The following is a 21250-nucleotide window of genomic DNA, read 5'->3' as shown; positions in this document are numbered from 1 at the left end:
TCAGAGAGAAGTTTAAATAAAATAGCATGTAAGCTCCTTTGACTTCCAGAATTCTTTTTCCAATGATATCGTACACTGGTGAACAATTTTTAAAAATTTTAAAATATTAGTTATATGTGTAATATGTATTTAAACTGAATCTTTATGCTGTTATATATTATGTAACTGAAAAGGTACCATGAGGAGAAATGGTATAAATAAAATTTGTCTTTCACCACAGAAATAATGTTACTCAGGCTTTGATTACATAACTACCAACTTTATGTCTAGTAACCATTTAATCAAACAGAACATATCCTGCATTTTGCACTGTAGTAAATCTTTCTAAAATAAATATTTACAAATCAAATAGGGAAATGGATAGCACTGTATATGAATCAATACAATATTATAATCTATTATAGGTTCTTTTCTTCTTTTTCTTCTTTCTTCTTCTTCTTTTTCTTCTACTTCTCCTTCTTCTTCTTCTTCTTCTTCTTCTTCTTCTTCTTCTTCTTCTTCTTCTTCTTCTTTCTTCTTCTTCTTCTCTCTCTCTCTTTTTTTTTTTATGGATACCAACCAAAACGTGAAAGACAACCACCATGGTCATAGAATTTAAAAGGCTTATTTAAAAATGACTTTGATTAATAGTGTATTTATGCTGTTGACACCTTTTCTTCAAATAGGGCTTTCCAATTTTATTTTATTTTATTTTATTTATTTTATTTTATTATTTATCTTATTTCATTTCATTTCATTTCATTTCGAGAGAGAGTGAGAGAGTGCATGTGTGCTGGTGTGGGTGGTGGTACCAAGGGAGAGAGAGAATCTTAAGCAGGCTCCATGCTCAGAGTGGAGCCTGATGTAGGGCTCTATCTCATGACCCTGAAATCATGACCTGAGCCAAAATCAAGAGTCAAACACTTAACCTGCTGAACCACTTAGGTGCCCCAGGCCCTCCCAACTAAAATAAAAATAAACATTGTTTTAGAGCACTTTTAGCACCATAGCAAAATTGAGTGGAACTATATAGAGTTCCCATATCTCCTTATCTCCACACATACACAACTTCCCTCCTATCCATATCCTACACCAAAGTGGTAAATTTGCCATAATCAGTGAACCAACATTGACGCATCATTATATCCAAAGTCCATAGTTGACATTAGTCACTTAGTGTTATAAATTTTATGTGTATAAGGTATACAAATGTATAATGACATGTATCGTACAGTTATAGCAACATACAGAGCATACTTATTTATCTACTTACCTTCTGAAAGACATCATGGTTACTTCCACTTTTAGCAATTGTTAATAAAGTTGCTATAAAGATCTGTATGCAAGTTTTTTGTGTGGACATATTTTCACTAGGGTAAATAACAAGGAGTGTGGTTGCTAGAATGTATGGTAATAGTATTTTTAGTTTTGTAAGGAACTGCCAAACTGTCTTCCCAGGTGACTGTGTTATTTTGCATTCCCACCAGCATTTGGTGTTCTCAGTGTTTTGGATTTTGGCTATTCTAATAGGTGTGTAATGGTATCTCATTGTTTTAATTTGTAAATCCCTAATGACATATGATGTTGAAAATCTTTTCATATTCTTGCCATTTGTACATCTTCTTTGGTGAGGTGTCATTGAAGTTTTTTAATTGAGTTGCTCATTTTCTTATTGTTGAGTTTTAATAGTTCTTTGTATGTTTTGGATAACAGTTGTTTATCAGATGTCTTTTGCAAATGTTTTCTCTAAGATTGTAGCTTGTTATCTCATTCTCCTGACATTGTCTTTTGGAAAGTAGAAGTTTTTAATTTTCATGACTTCTATCTTTACAATATTTCTTTCATAAAAATGCCTTTGGTGTTGTATTTAGAAAGCCATCATCTTGGGATGCTTGGGTGGCTCAGCGGTTTGGCACCTGCCTTCAGCCCAGGGCATGATCCTGGAGACCTGGGATCAAGTCCCACATTGGGCTCCCTGCATGGAGCCTGTTTCTCCCTCTGCCTGTGTCTCTGCCTCTCTCTCTCTCTGTGTCTCTCATGAATAAATAAAATCTTAAAAAAAATAAAAAAGATAAAAAGCCATCACCATACTCAAGTCATCTATGTTATTTCTAGGGGATTATAGTTTTGCATTTCACACTTAGGTCCATGATCCATTTTGAGTCATTTTTTTTGTGTGCAGGGTGTAAGGTCTGTGTCTTGGTTCATTTTTTGCAGAATGTCCAGTTTTTCCAGCATTATTTGTTGAAAAGACTAAGTTTACTCCATTGGATTGCCTTTGTTCCTGTCAATGACCAGTTGACTCTATTTATGTGGGTCTGTTTTCAGACTCTATTCTGATTTGTTTGTCTCATCTTTCACCAATACTAAAGTACTTATTACTGTAGCTTTATAGTAGGTCTTGAAACTGGGTACTGTCAGCCCTCCAATTTTATTATTCTTCAATATTAAGTTGGCTGTTCTGGGTCTTCTGCCTCTCCAAATAAACTTTAGATTCAGTTTGTCAATATCCACAAAATAACTTGCTGATATTTTGGCTAGAATTGCACCGAGTCTATAGATTAAGTTGGGAAGAACTGGCATCTTGACAATATGGAGTCCTTCTATCCATGAACATGGAATTTTCCATTTATTCAGGTTTTTTTTTATATATAACTTTCATCAGAGTTTTGTAGTTTTCTTCTTATAGGTCTTGTACATATTTTGCTAGGTTTATATTGAAGTATTTTATTTGAAGGAGTGATAATGTAAGTGATAAATATATTTTCAATGTAAATTCTACTTGCGTATTGCTGGTATATAAGAATGTGATTGACTTTTTTATACTAACCTTGTATCTTGCAACCTTGCTATATTCACTTATTAGTTCAGGCGTCTTTGTCCATTTATTCAGATTTCCTATGTAGACAATCCATCTCTCCTTCTCCCTCTGCCCTCCCCCACTCCTCCTCTGGCTTGGAATCTCTCTCTCTCTCTCTCTCTCTCTCTCTCTCAATCTCTTAAAAAAATAATAAAATAAAATAGGATAAAAATCCAATAAGAGATAAATAAAAGTCAAGAAATATTTTGGGGTCTAATTTTTACATAGGAGATAGGAAAAGGGATAGGGTAAAAACAGTTTCTCATTTATTTAGGAAATATTTACTTCTTTCTCTTGAGAGACATTGTTTTAGATGTTAAGGATACAAAAATGGCACAAGGTCCAATTAAGATTTTAACTATTGGTGAATTGTGCGAATGAATCAGATATTTGAGATGTATGGAGAATACAGTAGCTTATAAAGATAATAAGATTGCATGGCTATTGTTAAGCAGCTCTACAGAAGGATAATGATCAAAAGCTGGCTGGGAAGTTGAGGAGGCCTCTTTGGTCACATATAAAGAAGCTCTCATTTCCTGCAAGGAGAGGCTGAAGAAAGCTCAGGACCAAGACCAAGACTTTATAGTCAGAATGGCTGAATTTCAAAGATGGTTACATGCCAATCAAGACAGATGGTCCTTGCTAAGCAAAACTGAAATGCTAGGCTTGCCATGGCAGGAAGATGTTGGAAGGGGTAAAGCCTCAAGAAAATAGGCAGGCTGGACTGGATACACAAATATGGCTGGCAGACTGTTTGATGAATATGTTCCACAGGAAGACTCAGTGGATATGCAACTTATCAAGGCTAAAAAGAATATGTTGGTGAGAAAAGCCCCAGGATCTCTAAACAGTAGATTGGTAATGCCAGAGACGATAGTAGGAGAAGTCATTATAGAACTTGACTCATTAATAGCAAAGGAGATGATAGGACCCTGAAACAAAAAGGCCAGAAAGTGGTATCTACCAGCTAGAAGCCAGAGGTGTTCAATTATTTCAATGACCAACAAGTCAGAGTGACAACCAGAATTCACAGGGTTACAGAAAATGTTAATAGAATGTGACTGACCCTAGGGGCAAATAGATGGGCAGTAACAATGGAATCACTCAGCATATACTGGTAGAAGAAATCAAGGATGGATACCTGGGTGCCTGAGTGGCCCCCACATTGTAAATGTCATAATTCCAATATATGGATCTGTGTCAGTTTTCAGGCCTAGATTCCATTAATCAAAATGGCTATGTCCCCATGGGGATGAACCCTGTTATACCATGGCAAATATACCTGGTTATGATTCCCATTGTTTATCCCTAAAAAGATCAAAGGCTATTTACTCAGGAAATGTGTACCCAAACATTTCAAAAATAGTTGGACACTGAGTATTAGTTGACACTGATACCAGGAAGCCTAACACATCATCAAGGCCCCCCAGTTAGAGTGGACACATACGAAAGGCAATTGAAAAAATGGGAGTTCTGTTAGAGGTTTAGCTTATAGTGGGTTCACTGGCTGCAACAGAGACTGCATGGGCCACAAAGCCTAAACTATTGAATATTTGGTCCTTTAGAGAAAAAGTTGCTGACCCTGGATCTAAAGGATGCATGAGTGGTGGTCCCCACTGGATGGGTCATGGAAGATGACCATAGACTACCTCAAGCTCAATCTAATCACAGCCACTGATGATGCCAGATGTGGTATCTTTGTCAGAATTAATTCACTTTGTTAGAGTGGATTAATACAGCCTTAGGTACACAGTATGTAGCCAATGGTCTGGTGAATGCATTTTTTCCTATTTCATTCAGATTATAGGCTCAGAAACCATCCAGTGTACATTCACATGGCAAGCATAATACAATATTAATAAAACAGCAGCAGTAATGAAGTAGAGGAAAAAGGGTTAAAGGGTTTCTTACCATACTGGATATGAGAGGGACTGATGGTTGTTCTCTAGTATATATTATCCCTTCCTCTTTCTTAATAGAATCCTTGAGTTTTAGCAGGCTGCAAAAGCTGCTCAGCTGAAGAGGGCATTTCCCAGCTTCCCTCGTAACATGACTATATGGCAAAATTCTAGTCAATGGGATGTGAATTGAAATGTATGCCTTCTGTGCCCTCCACTTAAAAAGAGGTATTACCTTCACTTTCTCCATTCCTTTTTTCTTCCAGTTAGAATGCAGATGTGATGGCGGGGGCTGGATCATATTAATTAGATCATGCAAAGAAAGCCATGTGTTAAAAATGAGAGAATAACAAGATGTAAGGAGAGTGGGTTGGATCTTCATGGAGCCTCCATACCAGCCCTAAATTACTATGCTTATGTTTGCATGGAGATAGAAATCAAGACTTCTATTATTTAAGCCATTACTATTTTTCAGTCTGTTAAAATTGCTGAAACTAGTGTCCTAACTAATGCAGATTATGCAAAAGCAATTAAGTGAGGTTGGATAAAAAGGTTTTGTGGAAGATGGATAATGAGTTTGTTCTGGAACATATAATTTGCCAGTGGGACATCTATGTGCATGTCTCATAGGCAGCTCTAAAGTGTATTCTGAGCTAAAAAGATAATTCTGGGCTTAAAAAAAAACTTCTATGGGATCATAGGTGGATAATATGAATGGGTTTTATGGACATGTAGGATGTATTAATGTAGATTGAGCAAGAAGATTTTATACAGAAGACACCAGTGTATTCCAGAATCATTTGCCTTAAGGAGATAAAGTGTGTGGAGAATAGAAAAAATTACTCACAGAGAATGGCCAAATCTGAGTGAGAAGAGAATAAAGGAGGGAGACTTGCAGACAGCTAATTGAGGTAGAGGGTAAAGGAAGATGACCCTATGAATTGGAATGAAGACAATAAGAATGGTCTGAAGAGTCAGACAATCAGTAGAGAATAATTTTGTTGAGGTCGATGGGGGAGTGGATTTCTATAGAGACAGTCACTGGTAGTCTCAAATCCATGTATATTTTAGTCAATACATATAACTGGGAACTATTTATCTATCTTACACTTACATGCAGTAATGTTAAGCATATTCATGTCACTATAGATTGTTAACAATAAATCTTCATGCTACATAAACTTGGAGAACATGTTGCCTATCCAATATTTAACACAGACATCAAGGATTCATAGCATTTTACTGGAAAACGAAGAGCATATCATTGTTCATACTCCTTGTAACAGGGTTCATATAATCCATATTTTACTCAGGAGCCTGATTATCAAGTATTTTCATAAGAACCTAGATTTGGGGTATCTTATAAATCTAATTTTTCAAAAAAATAAGTTTGTTAAGGTAAAGCTAATTTTATTGTTGCTTAATCTTTAGGTATTATTATTATCTAAAGGCATTATTAACCTTTGTTACATTGTAACTTTTGGTAGAAAAATTAGGCAAACTATCATAATTATAGTGTTTAAGATACACATCATAAGCAAAGATTCTGAGAAAGGTATTAAAATAACAAAATCTTATAATATGAATAGCAGGCAAAACAATGCCTTAGCTTTTAGAGAATTTACCTTTCCCCTCCCAAAAGCAGTGGGTATCTGGCTTATTGCTAGAAACAGATTTAGACGCTGCAGGTTTGATACATCCTGTACCTTAACATTCTTGTAACTTTTTATCCTTATAATTATGCTTTTGAACTTAGAAAATTATTATCAAAGCAAAATTGACTAGTCTTTTATTTATTTATAATTTACAGTGCTGCCAGGTACTCTTGAATTGACAATATAAGAAATGCACAGGCAGAGTCAGACTCTGATAGGGCTAACTTTCTTTCAGATTTTGGGATGATTTTTTTTCCTACTCTAGGTTAATGTTTGGTTTAAGGATACAAAATTCTCTTTAACATCAGAATTATTTAATATCTAACTTAAAAGAAGAGAAATAAATGGAAAGGCTTTCCACTGTTCATATGTAATACTTGGCTTCTCTGGTCAACTTAAAAGAGTGATCAAACTCTCAGGAGAATGCTGAGTAGGGTTCCATCATGTTCTTTTAAACCCCATTTTTCAAACTTCAGAGTTTTCTCATGATGTGTTAATTTTGTGGTTGCACCAAAACTTTTGAAAAAATTTAATTTAAATTCAATTTATCTTTGTTGTCTTGCATGGCTTTCTGCCCAGACTATTGCTTGTTCCATCTGCATAAGTGGTACAGCAACTTCTAAAGAAGCAATATAATGGTTTAATATAGATGCAAAGCCTAGCTTACTTTTTGATTTTTCAGTATCATCATAAAAAGTAGTGTTTAGCAGCCAGAGATGTGACATGCAAGTATTGGAAATAATGTGAATAATTTAGGTGTTAGAATTAATTCAAAAATGTAAAAAATATTCCAGCATTGATTTTTAATGTTTTTAGAAAGTTTAATTCCACTGACTCCTTTTTATAAAGGATAGAATGGAGAGTAAAGGCAGTAGAGTGGACACATGTGCTTCCCATCTATAGTCACCATATATCTGAGTTATTTGGAGATCATAGTTAAAGGCGACTGATCATGTAAATTAAATTAGTTTCTATCAACTTATTATAATGATTACATGGATGAAATGATGGCTTCTCTTGTATCTTTTTCTGGCTTGGGACTTCTGTTGTACTGTAATAGAAGCAGTTCATATTTTTTAAAGACATATAGTTGACATACAATATTATATTAGTTTCAGGTGTACAACATAGTGATTCAACATTTATGTACATTATAAAATAATCAGGACAAGTCTGGTTACCATCTGTCACCAGATTTGATTTGTTTGTTTTGTTTTTTAGATTCCATATGTAAGTGAAATCATATTATATTTGTCTTTCTTTGTCTTATTTAGCATAATGCCTTCTAAGTCCATCCATGTTGGTGCAGATGGCAAGATCCTATTCTTTTTTATAGCTGAGTAATATTCCACTATATATGTTTCACAACATCTTTATCCATTCATCTATTGATGGACACTTGGGTTGCTTCCACATCTTGGCTGTTGTAGATAAAGCTGCAGTAAAATAGGGCTGCATATATCTTTTCAAACTAGTGTTTCCATTTTTTTTCTCATATACCCGGAAGTAGAATTGCTGGATTATATGGTACTGCTATTTTTAATTTCTTGAGGAACCTCCATACTATTCTCCATAGTGTCTATATCAATTTATTTTCCCATCAAAAGTGCATGAAAGTTCCTTTTCTCTAGATACCCACCAACACTTATTATTTCTTATCTTTTTATACTAGCCATTCGGATAGGTGTGAGGTGATATTTCATTGTAGCTTTGATTTGCAAATTTTCCTGATGATTGGTGATGCTGAACACTTTTCCATGTCTGTTGACCACTGTATGTCTTTGAAAAAATGTCTGTTCAAGTCCTCTTCTCATTTGTTAATCATATTTTTTTGGTGTTCAGTCATATAAATTCTTTATATATTTTGGATATTAACCCTTTATTAGATACATCATTTGCAAATATCTTCTCTCATTCAGTAGGTTGCCTTTTTATTTTGTTGGTTGTTTCTTTCATTGTGAGAAAGCTTTTTAGACATTAAAGGAGTGGTTCTTGTTCAGCTATGAATCAAGCCAAACTGTGCAAACCAAAATGGTGGCTAATGACAATGTACAAATGAGTGTGAGGTTAGGGATTACGTATCTCCTATATAATGGAGATTTCCTAAATGCATTAGGTGCTGTACAGAATTCAAAGGAGACCTGATTAGAGGAGGGGCCAGTAAGGTGCTTATTAAAGACTTTCACAGTTTACTCTTTCCATCTATTTTATATAATATTACAAATCTATACTTGAAATAATTTCTATTGGTTTAATGTGAAAGCTGAGTATCATAAATCTTAAAGAACTGCTCTCAGGGACATTATATCATTTTTAATCTCATTCTGGCATGAACATGGCATGGAAAGGGAAGAAAGTAGAAAAGTTCTTTTCCATTTTAAGAAAATGACAAGTAGTCATTTTCTGACATTTGATATGAAGCTAGAGATACAAAATCCTTCTACCAGTTAAAAGACTTGAGATGAAAGTAACAGAAAACCTAATTTAAACTGGATTGAATAATAAATGGAAATTGTTTAGATAAATGAAAAGTCTCATGGAGGTGAGAGAAGCTTTAGAACTGATCTGATCAAAGCTTCAGCTCCATTTCTCTGAGTTATATCAGTTTTGTTCTACAATCTGTATCTGCTTTTATCCTCAGACTAGTTTCCTTCATGGTCACAAGATGACTGTTAAAAGTAGAAATTACATGCTCTTCACTTATATCTTCAGGAAAATAGAGAATTCCTTCTAACAACTACTGAACAATGGTCCTGAGTATTGTGCTTGTCAGATCATCCCTGAAACAATTCTTATGGTTTGGGTAATGCCATAGTTGACTAAGACTGGATTTGCCAGCCCCCATTAATTGCGATGTGGCGTTTGGCGAAAGAGTGAAATTCATGTTTGGATAACAACTACCATGCCCACTGTAGTATACCCTTTTGCTGACCAACCACTGTAATTAGTAAGTGTAATTAATGAACATATTCTGTCTCTCCAAAGTGTTTTAGCTTCATCTGGAGTTCCACAGGTTCTAATAACCAGTGACAAGTTACCTAATCCCAACAAATGCAAAATGCAATGGAAGAGAAAGGACACAGTAATTGCAATGAAAACTCCCAACTAAAAAGAGTATATCTGGAAACTACATAGTAGTCACTGATCCTTGTCATACTCTATAGATAGGAATAGTGAGGACTCCTGAATGGCAGTGGTATGAGTTCTTTGGGCAGGTACTGTTTTGCTCTCAGTGTCCTTTATGGCCCCATCTGAGCTGGTCATTGGGGAAGATGCTCTTTTCAAGAGGTTATACTATTTTGGCAGCTTATTTCCTATTAGGTTGAGTGCAGAAGTCTGAGGACTGTTTTAAGATTAAATAGTCATCATGGGCTATTATTGGTCAGGCTTGAGGTTTATTTAATAATCTATTTTCCCATTAAGTTTTTGAACTATTTTCTTCTTGTTACTTCTGTAGGCAAGTGACAATAGACAGAGACCATATATAGTCTAACTTTTTGTATCTTGGAATTTCTCCTTCCTAGTAGCTCTTCATACTTTGCCAGTCTGAATTTAGTTTAATGCACCCATCTTGAGATCTCAGTTTAATGGCATCTGCCCTGGGAATATTCTAAAAAGGAACTTGCAGTGTGGAGAAAAAGGCACAAATAATCTATCCTTATTTCCGTAATTAACATGATGTCTCCAGTCACCTCCATAATGAACGTGATTCTCCCTTTAGTTAAGCAGAAATTAAACTGTTTCATTTTTGGCATATTGAAAATTATTAGGATTTTAGACATTTTTTTTGTTTGAGGTCTGAAGGGTGCTGTTCCTGAAAGTGTAAACTACAGTTTGCTAACTTCTTATAACCTTGGTCATCCAAGGCAGGGACTGTCTCTGAAATACTTTATTCAATATACATATCATGAACACTGCTAGTTCATCAATAAGAGCCAATTTATAACATCCATCAAGCTAATAGAAAACCCATAATTTCACTAATGAAAACCCACTTATAACATCAATTGATTAACAAGGTCTCAGGTATTAATGGAAGATAATGATAGTAGAAGCATTTATTGTTCTTATGTTTGGAATGCAGCCTTTCTGATTAAGTGCCAGATGAATACATCTAAAGTGCAAATTCTAGATTATGGTAACTGACAACCATTAGAGGGTAAAGTAAGTTAAGCAGCACATATGTGCACATTATATCACATAATGTACATCAAAGTATTTTGAGGTGAAGTAAAATAGTAACAAATTCAAACTGACTTAACCAACATTTAATACACTATTCAGTATTTAATACTGAGGATCAGTAGCAAAAAAATCAAAGTCTATGTTGATTTGATTTGAAAGCTCACATAATGGAACAATCTGGTACAGGAGAAGAAAGAGGTCAGAAAAGTGCTTATTTAAAAATTTCACAGTTTGTACTTTACATCCTTTTGCTTATATACAATATTATAGATCTTTGTTTATTTGATTAGGGTTTCAGCTCCATTTCTCTTTCATTTTTTCAGTTGCCAGATGACTGCCTTCAGCAACAAGGATCATATGCTTTCTCATTCACATCAGGAGGGAGAAAGGGAGCCACAGCACACAATTTTGGGGCAAAAGTTCAATGATTGGTGTTCAATCCCACTCCATTTGTGGGCCAAGGGAACATCATGGGTCAGGATTATCCTGATTGGATTAACTTTGGGATAAGGATGAGGTTAATTCCACCTAAACTTCTGAGGCGTGTCCTGCACAATGTGGAAAGAATGAAACAGATTTTGAGAAGGCAGAAAAAATATAGGAAAGAACTGAAGATGTATTCCAGGTTTCTGATGCCATTCAAAGATGTAGGGGATTCAGGAGGAAGGTGGTACACTTGCCGATAAGAAAGAAACACTACAACTTAGTACTGTTGCAGTCACCCACAGAAATAAGATGGGTGCCCTCCTAAAATTTGGTTCACCTTTCAAGATTTCTGATACCACGCATCACAAGAGAGTGTAAGTTTATAAGTCACAAAATGAGAATTTCTAGGAAGAGGAGGACAGGCTTTCCAAACAAATCTAACATGGCGGGGAGAGGATGCAGGGAGGTTGGGAGAAAGACTGGCCTTTGGGGATTTTATGGTGACTAGGGCTTGATACTAGGGTGAAAATTCCTACACAGAGGCCACAACTTGTGTGGCTTGAATTACCCACCGGCACCAAAGAAGGGAGCACCCAGGATTTCTTATCAGCCTGCCCAGATGTAGGGCAAGAGGGAATGGATGAAAGATTGAAAGTTGTCAACCATCAAACTGCCAAACATCAACTATGGAGTCGGAGTCTTTATTACCTGTGTTTAGAGTTTTATTTATTCCGACAAGAAAATAATATAATTTTTATATGTTTATATGCTTTGAAAATGATTTTATTGGACATTTGCTTTCTCAATATTTGTTTGCCAATTTCATGACTACCACCTCAACTCAAGCTTCCATAATTCTTCATTCTAGCTATCAGTCTTCTAACTGGTTTCTTTGTTTTTCCAGAGAAAAACCTATTCCCTGTCTAATAACCCATCCTGTGCACCGCTGCTGAAGGAATTCTCCCCAACCCTGCTTAAACAATCCATTAGTTTTCTACTGCCTTCAGAATAGATTTCAAACTCCTTAGCGGTTTATAAAATTCTTCATCCATCTTGACCTACCTATAGTTCCCATTTCTCCTGCCACATTCCCACACATCACATCATCTTTGCTTCCATTATATCTCCCTACACACGACACTTACCTCCACAGTTCCTAGTCAAGGAGATACATACCAAGGTACGGGTACTTTTGTTGGAAACACACTTCGTTTCTTTTTAGGTTGTCCAAATCCTTTGGATTATTCAAGACTCATCTTAAGCTTTACTTTTTATGAGAAGTACTTCCTGTTTAACACAGGTTGAATATGGTGCTCCTCCTCCACATTTTAATAATAATCTTGATTTCAGTGCTGGTTATTACACTATTTTATTGTCTACATCTTTCTCCAAACTTGATCCTCTTGGGGGTAAGGAACCGTGTTTCTGAGCTCAGAAGGTCACAATCTATTAGGATAATGGGCCTGTAGCCTGCAGATATATACATAACAAAGATAAATAATAATGCCAGATGGCTTATGAAAAATACTCTGACAAGAAATAGAGCCATAAGTTCTAATACTCTTAAGTTCTAAGGAGATAAGAGGCACTATAGAGAAATTAGGACCTTCATACATTGCTAGTAGGAATGTAAAAATTGTACAGCCATTTTGGAAAACAATCTGGCAGTTTCTCAAAAGGTTAAGCATAGAATTAGCATATGAGACAGCAATTTTATTCCTAGGTATATATAGCCATGAAAATATTATCTTGACACAATAACTTTGTATGAATGTTCATAGAAACGTTATTCCTAATACCCTCAAAATGGAAACAACCCAAATGTTCACCATTGTATGGACAAATGAACTTTGAAAATCTGATGTGAAGTGAAGGCAGCCAGAAAAGACTACCTGTTACATGATCGCATTCATATGAAATGTCCAGAACAGGCAAATCTAAAGACATAAAGTGGATTAGTGCTTGTCTAGGCCAAAGGGGCAGGGAATAGGAGGGATGAAGTGTGACTGACAAAAGGCATGAGGTATCTTTTTGAGGTGACAAAAATGTTCTGAGGTTGATTGTGGTGATGGTTGAACAATTCTGTAAATATACTAAAACCCACTAAATTTATACTTAATAAAAAAGAAAGAGCACAGATTACTGTGTGAAGGAGAGAAAGACTTCACAGAATTGGTGAAATTTGGATTCAGTGATGAACAAATGATGTGAAAAGCAGAGGCAGTGTGCTGTAGGGAAATCAACAAATGCTTTCGTTGGGCAGAACTGGCTTGGAATCCTGCTCTGCCACTTGGTCAAATTACCCTCTCTAGGGATAGCCCGGGTGGCTCAGCGGCTTAGCGCTGCCTTTGGCCTGGGGCATGATCCTGGAGACCTGGGATCGAGTCCCACATCAGGCTCCCTGCATGGAGCCTGCTTCTCCCTCTGCTTGTGTCTCTGCCTCTCTCTGTTTCTCTCATGAATAAATAAATAAAATCTTAAAAAAAAATTACCCTCTCTAGCTCTTTAGCATTGTTTCTCCCTTTATCCTTACCAAAAAAGTGAATATATTAATGTAATATATTAATGTAATTACTTCGGAGGATGTGATGACAAATCAGATAATAGATTTAAAATATTTAGCCAGGCACATAAGATAATTATGGCAGGCACATAGCAAGTATTTAATAAATATCAGCTTCTATTATTATGTTCGTTTAATTAATCTTAAATATTGGATTAGGTGGGACAGAGGAAACATATAGATCTATCAATGAAAACTCTCAGAAACTCATCTGAGGTTCCAGTTGAAAGGGATATGAGATACAAAATGATATAAAGGTAATTGTACTCAGTTTAAGAAACGTTTATTAAATACCTTTCTTTTAATCACTAAAAACTGTGATATTGCTGCATATACAAAGACTAATAAGTAGATTGAGATATATACAAATGAAAAGCAGTCTCTGATGTGGTGGTGTAGTAGATGGGTAAATAAATTTGTTTAAGGAAGCATCATACTTGCTATAAGAGAAACTTGTTCACTGTGCACATGACGATGGAGGACAGAAAAACTGGATATAGAAGAGTGACATTTGTTCTCAACTACTCACTAACCACTTAAGCCTGCACTAACTGGAGAATTGTTAGGATTCCTTGCTGACATTTTCCACCTCGAGTACACAGCAGAGATTATTAAAGGCTTGAGCTGATTTTGTTCAGTGGAAAGATGAGAAAAATAACATCCAAAATGTTAAAGAATGCCTGTTAATTTGATGACTGTGAATATTCCAGAGACTTATGCCCAAAGTTCCCAGATTACTTGTCTATCTTTCTTACTAGACTATAAACTCCTTGCAGGCAAACATCTTGAATGTATCTGGTCCATTCTCCAATTGCCAGCAGGCCAAGTATACATTTAATAAAAAATTGTTAAATGAGTGTTCCTCAAATCCCTCCCTTGTCAAAAATGGAAGACTCTTTAACGAGTGACCAGCCAGTTGACTGTTTAACAGTTACACTTTGAAATGGACAACCCCCCCCCCAAAAAAAAACAACCCCTATATAATCATGTTTCCTTTCAAATAAAACCCTGACAGTTATGTCATTCCCTTTTCTTTTCCTTCAGGAGGAATTATTTGATTGAAGGCTTGGAAAAAAGTGGGTGGCTTGGCAGCTGAAAATAAACTCCCTCTGAAACAAAGATGGCATGTATAAATTGCTGTGATCTGGAGCTGAGGCCAAGAACAAAAAATAATTCTTGAGCAGTCTTCCCCTTAATGTCATAGGGTCTGGAGAGGCTCTGGGCTTCGGTGCATTCCGTTGCACGCAAAGATGAACTGGAACCGTTCTCCAGTCAACTGTTTCTTGAGCACTTACTACCTGTCAGGCATTTAGCTAAGATGGTTGTTGTTGTTGTTGTTGTTTTTTTTAATTGAACTCTGCCTGGAGGTGGTGAAAACATCAGGCGGGGCTTTTCTCAGCAACAATCCTGCAGAATCCCAGAGGGGAGTATCATTTTGGGGGGAGGGTTTTATCTGCATGCATTAGGCGTAGCCACTGGGCCTGTCACTCGTGAGGAAGGAGAAGCTGAAGCTAACAGGAGGTGCTTCCTGCGTCCCCCTCCTTTGCAGAAGGCAACCCCCGGTGGGCTGCTCTAGCCATTGGAGGGAGGCGTGGCTTTAAGGAGGCGTGGCTCTAAAGACGCGGGCCCCCGGCTTGGATGGACCACGTGACGCGCGTCCGGGCGTTGAGTGACAGGCGCAGCTTTGGGCGGGCCTTGGAGGAAATCAACTTCCGGGGGCAGAGGTGTTCGAAGCCGGGTGGTGCGTGGGGTGTCCCAAGTGGTGTGGCTGGGGTCGCCGCGGTTCCCCACCCCCGTCCCCCCCCCGCGCCCCCCGCCACGGGCTTGGGGTCGTGCCCCGGGTGTGCGCGTGCGGGGCAGTGTGCCGGGGCTCACCTGGCAGCGTGGGGGAGCGGCGCGGCGGCGGCGGCGGCGGCGGCGGCCAGAGCGGGGAGCAGGTAAATGGACGCTCGCCTTCCGGGCCTGGGGCTGGGGGCCGGGGCGGCGCGCCCCGAGGCGGCCTGGGCGCGGGCGGGGAGCGCGGCCGGGTTCCGCCTGGCGCAGGCGCGGGAGTCGGAGCCGGACCCGGAGCGCGCTGACCCGGTGCCGGCGGGTTCCGGCCCCTGCACGTTCCAGAGTCGAGGATTTCCGAACGCCCGCGGACCAGGACACGTGATCGTTTGTGTCACCGAAGCTCCCACCGAGCGGAGACTGCGGTCCCCGGCGAGTCTTCTCAGCGATGTCGCCCGGGTTGGTGCCCCCCGCCACTCCGCGGTGGACACCGGCGTAGAGCCCCCACGACGTCCGCCAGCCACATTCCCGTAGTTACTCTGGGCCACAGGTTGCAGTCCCAGCGGCATGCGGGGGGGCTAAGGCGGGAGCCAGTAACTTTCCAAGTGGTGAGGCATATTCTTCGTCCCTCATAGCGCGCCCCCCTTTTCCGCACAATAAAGATGTCTCTTCCGTCTGTCTGCCCGTGGTGTGTACTGTGGTGGAAAGCTCTGGACACGAAGCCTATTTGTGGCTTCCCTTTAAGGAGTGGTAGCCCTATGAAGAGCAGTTCTGGATGTCTTCTTGGTAGGATGCTGCTGCTGCTGCTGCTGCTGCTCCTCCTCCTCTCACTTGCATCCATGAGGGGCGTTGGGGCAGAGCCTGATTTCCTGGAGGGTAAAGTCCTGGCCACAGCTGTAGGTGACTCAGCGGCCCCTTAAGAATTCCGACTCCTTTCCTTCCCTTCTCGTCTGAAATGTACACATACTGATGCCACCTTCCTCTCCAAATATGTGTATCCAGGCGGTCGTTGGGTGATGGCTTTTGGGAGTAGCGTTTGCATGTTGCCTGGTGGAGTGATGGGGTTCGGCTAACATTTCACCCTACAGGGTAAGGTAAAATGGCCAGAATATCTAGTTGGGTGGGAGAACAGGGAGTGGCAATAGATTCACTTTGTTCTCTGACATCAGAGAGCTCTACACTTCTGATCATCCTGTTTGCCATGTGCTGTAATTTCTGTTGCAATGAAGGAATTGGCATACATACTGTACCTGTTAGGTAAATGGAGCATATGGAGCATGGGGGATGCCAGGGAGAGTGCACCTGTGTGGGGTGCTGGCTGGCCAGTAAAGTGTGTGGTCCGCAATCGCCCTGGTTACAGAGTTGACTGGCTAGGAAAGTTGTTCTGTGGGCTTGGAAATCTTATTACGTATTGGTATCCTAGCAACAGTATAAGCCAAATGGAATAAACATAAAACAGTGATGGAAGTTACAATTTACCTCTTATTACATGGAAAAATGTATCTTCTTATTGGAGTAATCAGCTCAAAACTTCTGAGAGCTTTTTGTAATCATCTTAATACCAGTCAGAAAGAAGCTGCAGAGTCATCAGAGAGGGACAGCACTTACTTATTTTCGGTGACAGTAAAACAGCAACAATAATAATAATAATTAGCTGATCTGAAGGGTTAAATGGATAAACAGGAATTTGCCCAGTTAGAGGCATTTTATCTTATACACTTGTCTGTAGATGTATGATTTATAAAGTATAGGATTGTTATAAATGAAGTTACTTGAAGGTTTATTATATTTCTTCTAATAGAAGTTGGGGTGGCAGTGCATTGGACTGGATGAGAATGTCAGGTAACTTGTTTCCAAATTCTGGCTCACAATCAACAGTGCTCCTTTATGAACCTGCTCTTTGTGACTTTTGATCTTTTTTGGAAGCTCATCAAATTTTGTTGTTTTCAGACAATGAGAACGTAATAAAAAAGGCAACTCTCTTTAGATTTTTTTATATCAATGTCTGTTTCTTATTGACAAATCTTGATCATAGTCAATTTTTTTGATTTACAATATGCCTAAGGATTTTTTGGTTTCCTCACTGTCTCCCCTACCTCCAAACCTAGTGAGCTGGAGTTTGGCTCATTTAATTTGATATATATTTTTCAAAAATGCATGTCCTATGTCCTTTAAAATTTTGGCTTATTGAACTACATAATTTACAATTAAAATTTATCATTTGGTCAGAAATTGTATGTGGATTTTCGACTGTGAGGTGGGTAGGTGCCCCTAACCGTTGGGTTGTTCAAGAGCCAGTTATATTTCATTTTCTTGTCTGATTGCACTGGCTAGGACCTCCAGTATGATGTTGAATAGGAGCAGGTGTCATTGTCTTGTATCTCATCTTAGTGGGCAAGTCATGTAGTCTTTTACCGTTAAATATTAGCTGTAGGTTTTTTGTAAATGGTTTTCATCAGATTGGGGAAATTTTCTTACTTTTAGTTTGCTGAGGTTCTTTTTTTTAGATCATGAATGAATTTTTTTTGTTGTTGTTGGTGTGGAAATCATAGTTGTATAGTAGAAAATTGGGAAATAATCCTATGAAATCAATCCTATTTTGCTGGCTTTTCTTTCAGTCTTTATTTTACAAACATTTTTTAAAAAACTGTAAATATTGTTTTATGTTTATTCCTTTTCACTCAGCATTAAGTTTTTGAGAACTTGATTTGTAAGTTCTTGATTTATAGTTAAGATAGTTTTCTCAATTGAAATTAACATTTAATATCTTTGTACATAACTCTGGTAAGATTCTTTTAATCAGTTTTTAAAAATGTAGTTATTTAAAGTGCATGAAATTTTTTCAGATTCTTAATATATACTGCCTCGTTTAATTTGATGTTTTTAAAATTTTTTCTCTGGGTTATTGTAATAAAATTTGGAGCAAAACTTTTGGGCATCACTGTAAGGTAGAATTCTAGAATCTCAGAAACTCAGAGTACCTTAGATTTTATCTAGTTTGAACCATTACTTTTATAGGTTTAGGGTATAAAATAAGTAAATGATTTTTCCACCAGCGTTGTTGTTTTGCTGCCATTGCTCTAGGTAGAATTCTTGATGCACTTTGTGTAATGTGAAATACTATTCATGTTCTTCTTTTGATAAGAATTATAGAAGTCTTTGAGCCTAGCATCATGCAGATACTCTCTGTATGTTGTTTTATTGAATTCCAACCTGTACCTTTTGAGGTAGATAGTATTTTCCCATTTCTTAGCCAGGGAAATTGAGTCTCAGACGAGTGAGGAAACTTATCGAAGGTTGCATTAATAGTCAGTGGTAGAGCTGGGCTTTGATCACGAGTGTTCCTGAATCTTGTTTTAATCATAGGCTATGCTACCAACAGTGAGTTCTTGTAAGCATTTTGTTGTGTTTATTCTGAATCTGTCTTAATTTGATGCTTAGAATAAACTCATTAAACAAATTAATAACATGAGACAGTCTCAGTCACTTCTAAAATGTTTACCCAAATTTATGTCTTTTTATATTTTTAAATTAGACATTTCTTTTCCTGTACCCTCTTTCCTTCCCTGTGAAATCCTCAAACACTGGTACAAAGACTGTTGTTAGCTATATGCCATAGAATCCAATTAAAGAATTTGGAATATATTTAATGTTACTAGCAAGGGATATAACAATTTTTTAAAATTTTGAAATGAGAAGCAGTTTTTTAAATTACAATTTTAATACATCAAGAACAGAGATGATGTTATTCATTTTAAAATGCAACACATAATAATTCTCATAAAGCTGTTTTCCTTAGAAGCATATATACATTTTGGTATTTACATAATGCAGTCCAATACATATAGTTCTATAGAGTAACTGTATGTATTAAGTAACCACTCTTTTGTGAAGTGTGAAATCACTTTTTCCTGGTATTCTGAGAAGACTGACTTTCTTTTCCCTTTGTCAGCTTTACTATCATTGACCATGTGCATTTCCTACCAAAAGTAGGCCTAGATAATGAAGAGACCAGCCAAATTGCCTTTATGTTGTGACCAACCTTGTGTTAAGAGAGGATCTGTACGATCATTTCAAGATGCTTGACTTTTATATTATGAGAATTCAGAACTTCCACAGTTGTAGTAAAGACAGTGTTGCAGTATTATGCAAACTCCATTAATCTGTGCATGTGCTTAACAAATAGACAGGAGCTTGCATGAATATTACTAAGAAACTATATGTGTAGTCATCAATACAAGATAGTTAAAAAAAATTGAGAGTATCAATTTTAATTGTGAATTTTAATTTTAATTATGAATTTAATAGAGACAACTGAAAGTGGGGTTGCACCTTTTATTCACAGTTTGCCCAGATTGGGCATGAAAAATTAAAAATAAACCTATGATATCTGAATGGTGTTAAATGGGCCACCTGCCCTGAATCACAAGACAAATTGAAATGAGTATTCATTTTCTATTCTGTAGAATGGGGGAAAAAAAAAAGTTTGTTTATTGACTGCTGATACTTTTCTTGAGGCATTTGGATATTTTAGGTTTCTTCTTTTGTCTGTTATGCAGAAGAGGTACATTTTATTAATTTCTTAATTAATGGCTTCTACTTAGGGTGACTGGTGTTGTAAAATATCTCTTGCTTATTTGGTCTATGTGTTTTCCCCCCAGTCATATTAGTTAAGGATAGTTGTGTAGTACTTTTTGTTGCAAGAATCTTTTGTAGAAGACTTTACCTTCGTCGGTGTATTGAGTTTATTTTCTGTAGTTCCAAAGTTAGTTGTTACTGATCTTGCTTTTCTTGTTATCAATTGGAAAAGAAAGGAGTGCCATAAGGCTACTCTCAGTGTTACAGTCTATCAAAGAACGTGATTTCCATATGATTGCAGAGAAGTCCTGTGACCACTTAGCATCTAGTCAGATTGCAAAATGTTTTATTGTGTGATTCGTACAAAATACTTAGGAGTAGAAAATCTCATGAACAAGTGAGACAGCACATATGTGAAAATTTCGAATGATTTTTTTTTTTTTCTCCCACGTAGAAGGGCCATGGATATCATAATAGTTACTTTCATCTGATCAAAATAATTCGGCAAATTGCTCAGGTAGTGAATTAGGAATCATAAGGCTGATTCTTTAATCAGCATATACTTTTTCCCCACTTTATCAGCATTTACTTTTTCTCCACCAATCCATCTGTTGGTGATGTGTCTGTGTCGTGTGTGTATATATATTTTGGGAAGTACACTTTGGGAAGTTTTTGGTCATTATTTCTTCAAATACTCGTTTTAGCCCTTTCTCTCACTATTCTTTTGGGACTGCCATAGTGCATATTTTGGCTTGCTTGATGGTTTCCCACAGGTCTCTGAGGATCTGTTGTTCATTTTTCTTCATTATTTTTTTTTCTGTTCCTCAGATTGATTACTCTCAATTGAGGATGCCCAAACATTGGCCTGTAGGTTGGTTTGTCTCTTACCTATTGAGTGTATTGAGTATGTTTCCTGGTGTATAACGCACAATGTTAGACAAATGGAAAAAACAAAACAAAACAGTCATTTGGAAGGACAAAGAGTGATCAAGGAAGAAGTCAAGACAAAAGCTTTACCAATAGTAACAGTAAGTTCGGAGTTACAAAGTGGGGTTTTTGGTAGACTGAGAGGATAAAGAGGGTTTGGGATACTAAAAGTTTGAATAGGAATGAATGACAGGTTCAATGGGAATGATAGCCTACTATAAATAGAAGGGTACAGAATTGTAGTAAGAAAGTGAATTTTAGAGGTTAAGATCCAGGAATTGAGGCATTTGTGTCAATACCACAAATATAGTGACTACCTGTGTTTATGGACCAATTACTGCAATGATATATTGTGATATATAGAGTAATACATAATAGAGGTGATAATAGTAGCCACTATTTTTAAGTA

The 21250-nt window shown here is 37.3% G+C and overlaps 2 protein-coding genes across 11 annotated transcripts in view; one reads left to right on the top strand and one right to left on the bottom strand.

Moving 5' to 3' along the window:
* LOC125753818 (nischarin-like) overlaps positions 1 to 16733 on the bottom strand; it is a 37606-nt gene extending 20873 nt beyond the window's left edge. For 2 of the 5 annotated variants that reach the window (XR_007406416.1, XM_049102558.1), the window contains exon 1: positions 15442 to 16563. Coding sequence is in view for 1 of the 5 variants with exons in the window: in XM_049102558.1 (XP_048958515.1) it covers positions 15442 to 15905 (464 nt within the window). In the remaining 4 variants the exon portion in view is untranslated. Of the gene's footprint in view, positions 1 to 12179; positions 12474 to 15441; positions 16564 to 16586 lie in introns of those variants that run through there. The other 3 variants (XR_007406419.1, XR_007406417.1, XR_007406418.1) reach the window with 3 other exon arrangements.
* Positions 15366 to 21250, top strand: part of CCDC91 (coiled-coil domain containing 91) — a 332348-nt gene continuing 326463 nt past the window's right edge. For all 6 annotated transcript variants that reach the window (XR_003140462.3, XR_007406415.1, XR_007406414.1 and 3 more), the window contains exon 1: positions 15366 to 15503. The gene's annotated coding sequence lies outside the window, so the exon portion shown is untranslated. The remainder of the gene's footprint in view (positions 15504 to 21250) is intronic.

Source organism: Canis lupus, chromosome 27 (assembly GCF_003254725.2).
Source record: "Canis lupus dingo isolate Sandy chromosome 27, ASM325472v2, whole genome shotgun sequence".
In the NCBI taxonomy this organism is placed as follows: Eukaryota; Metazoa; Chordata; class Mammalia; order Carnivora; family Canidae; genus Canis; species Canis lupus.
Note: the sequence above shows the minus strand (reverse complement) of the source record. Positions and strands in the feature narration are given on the sequence as shown.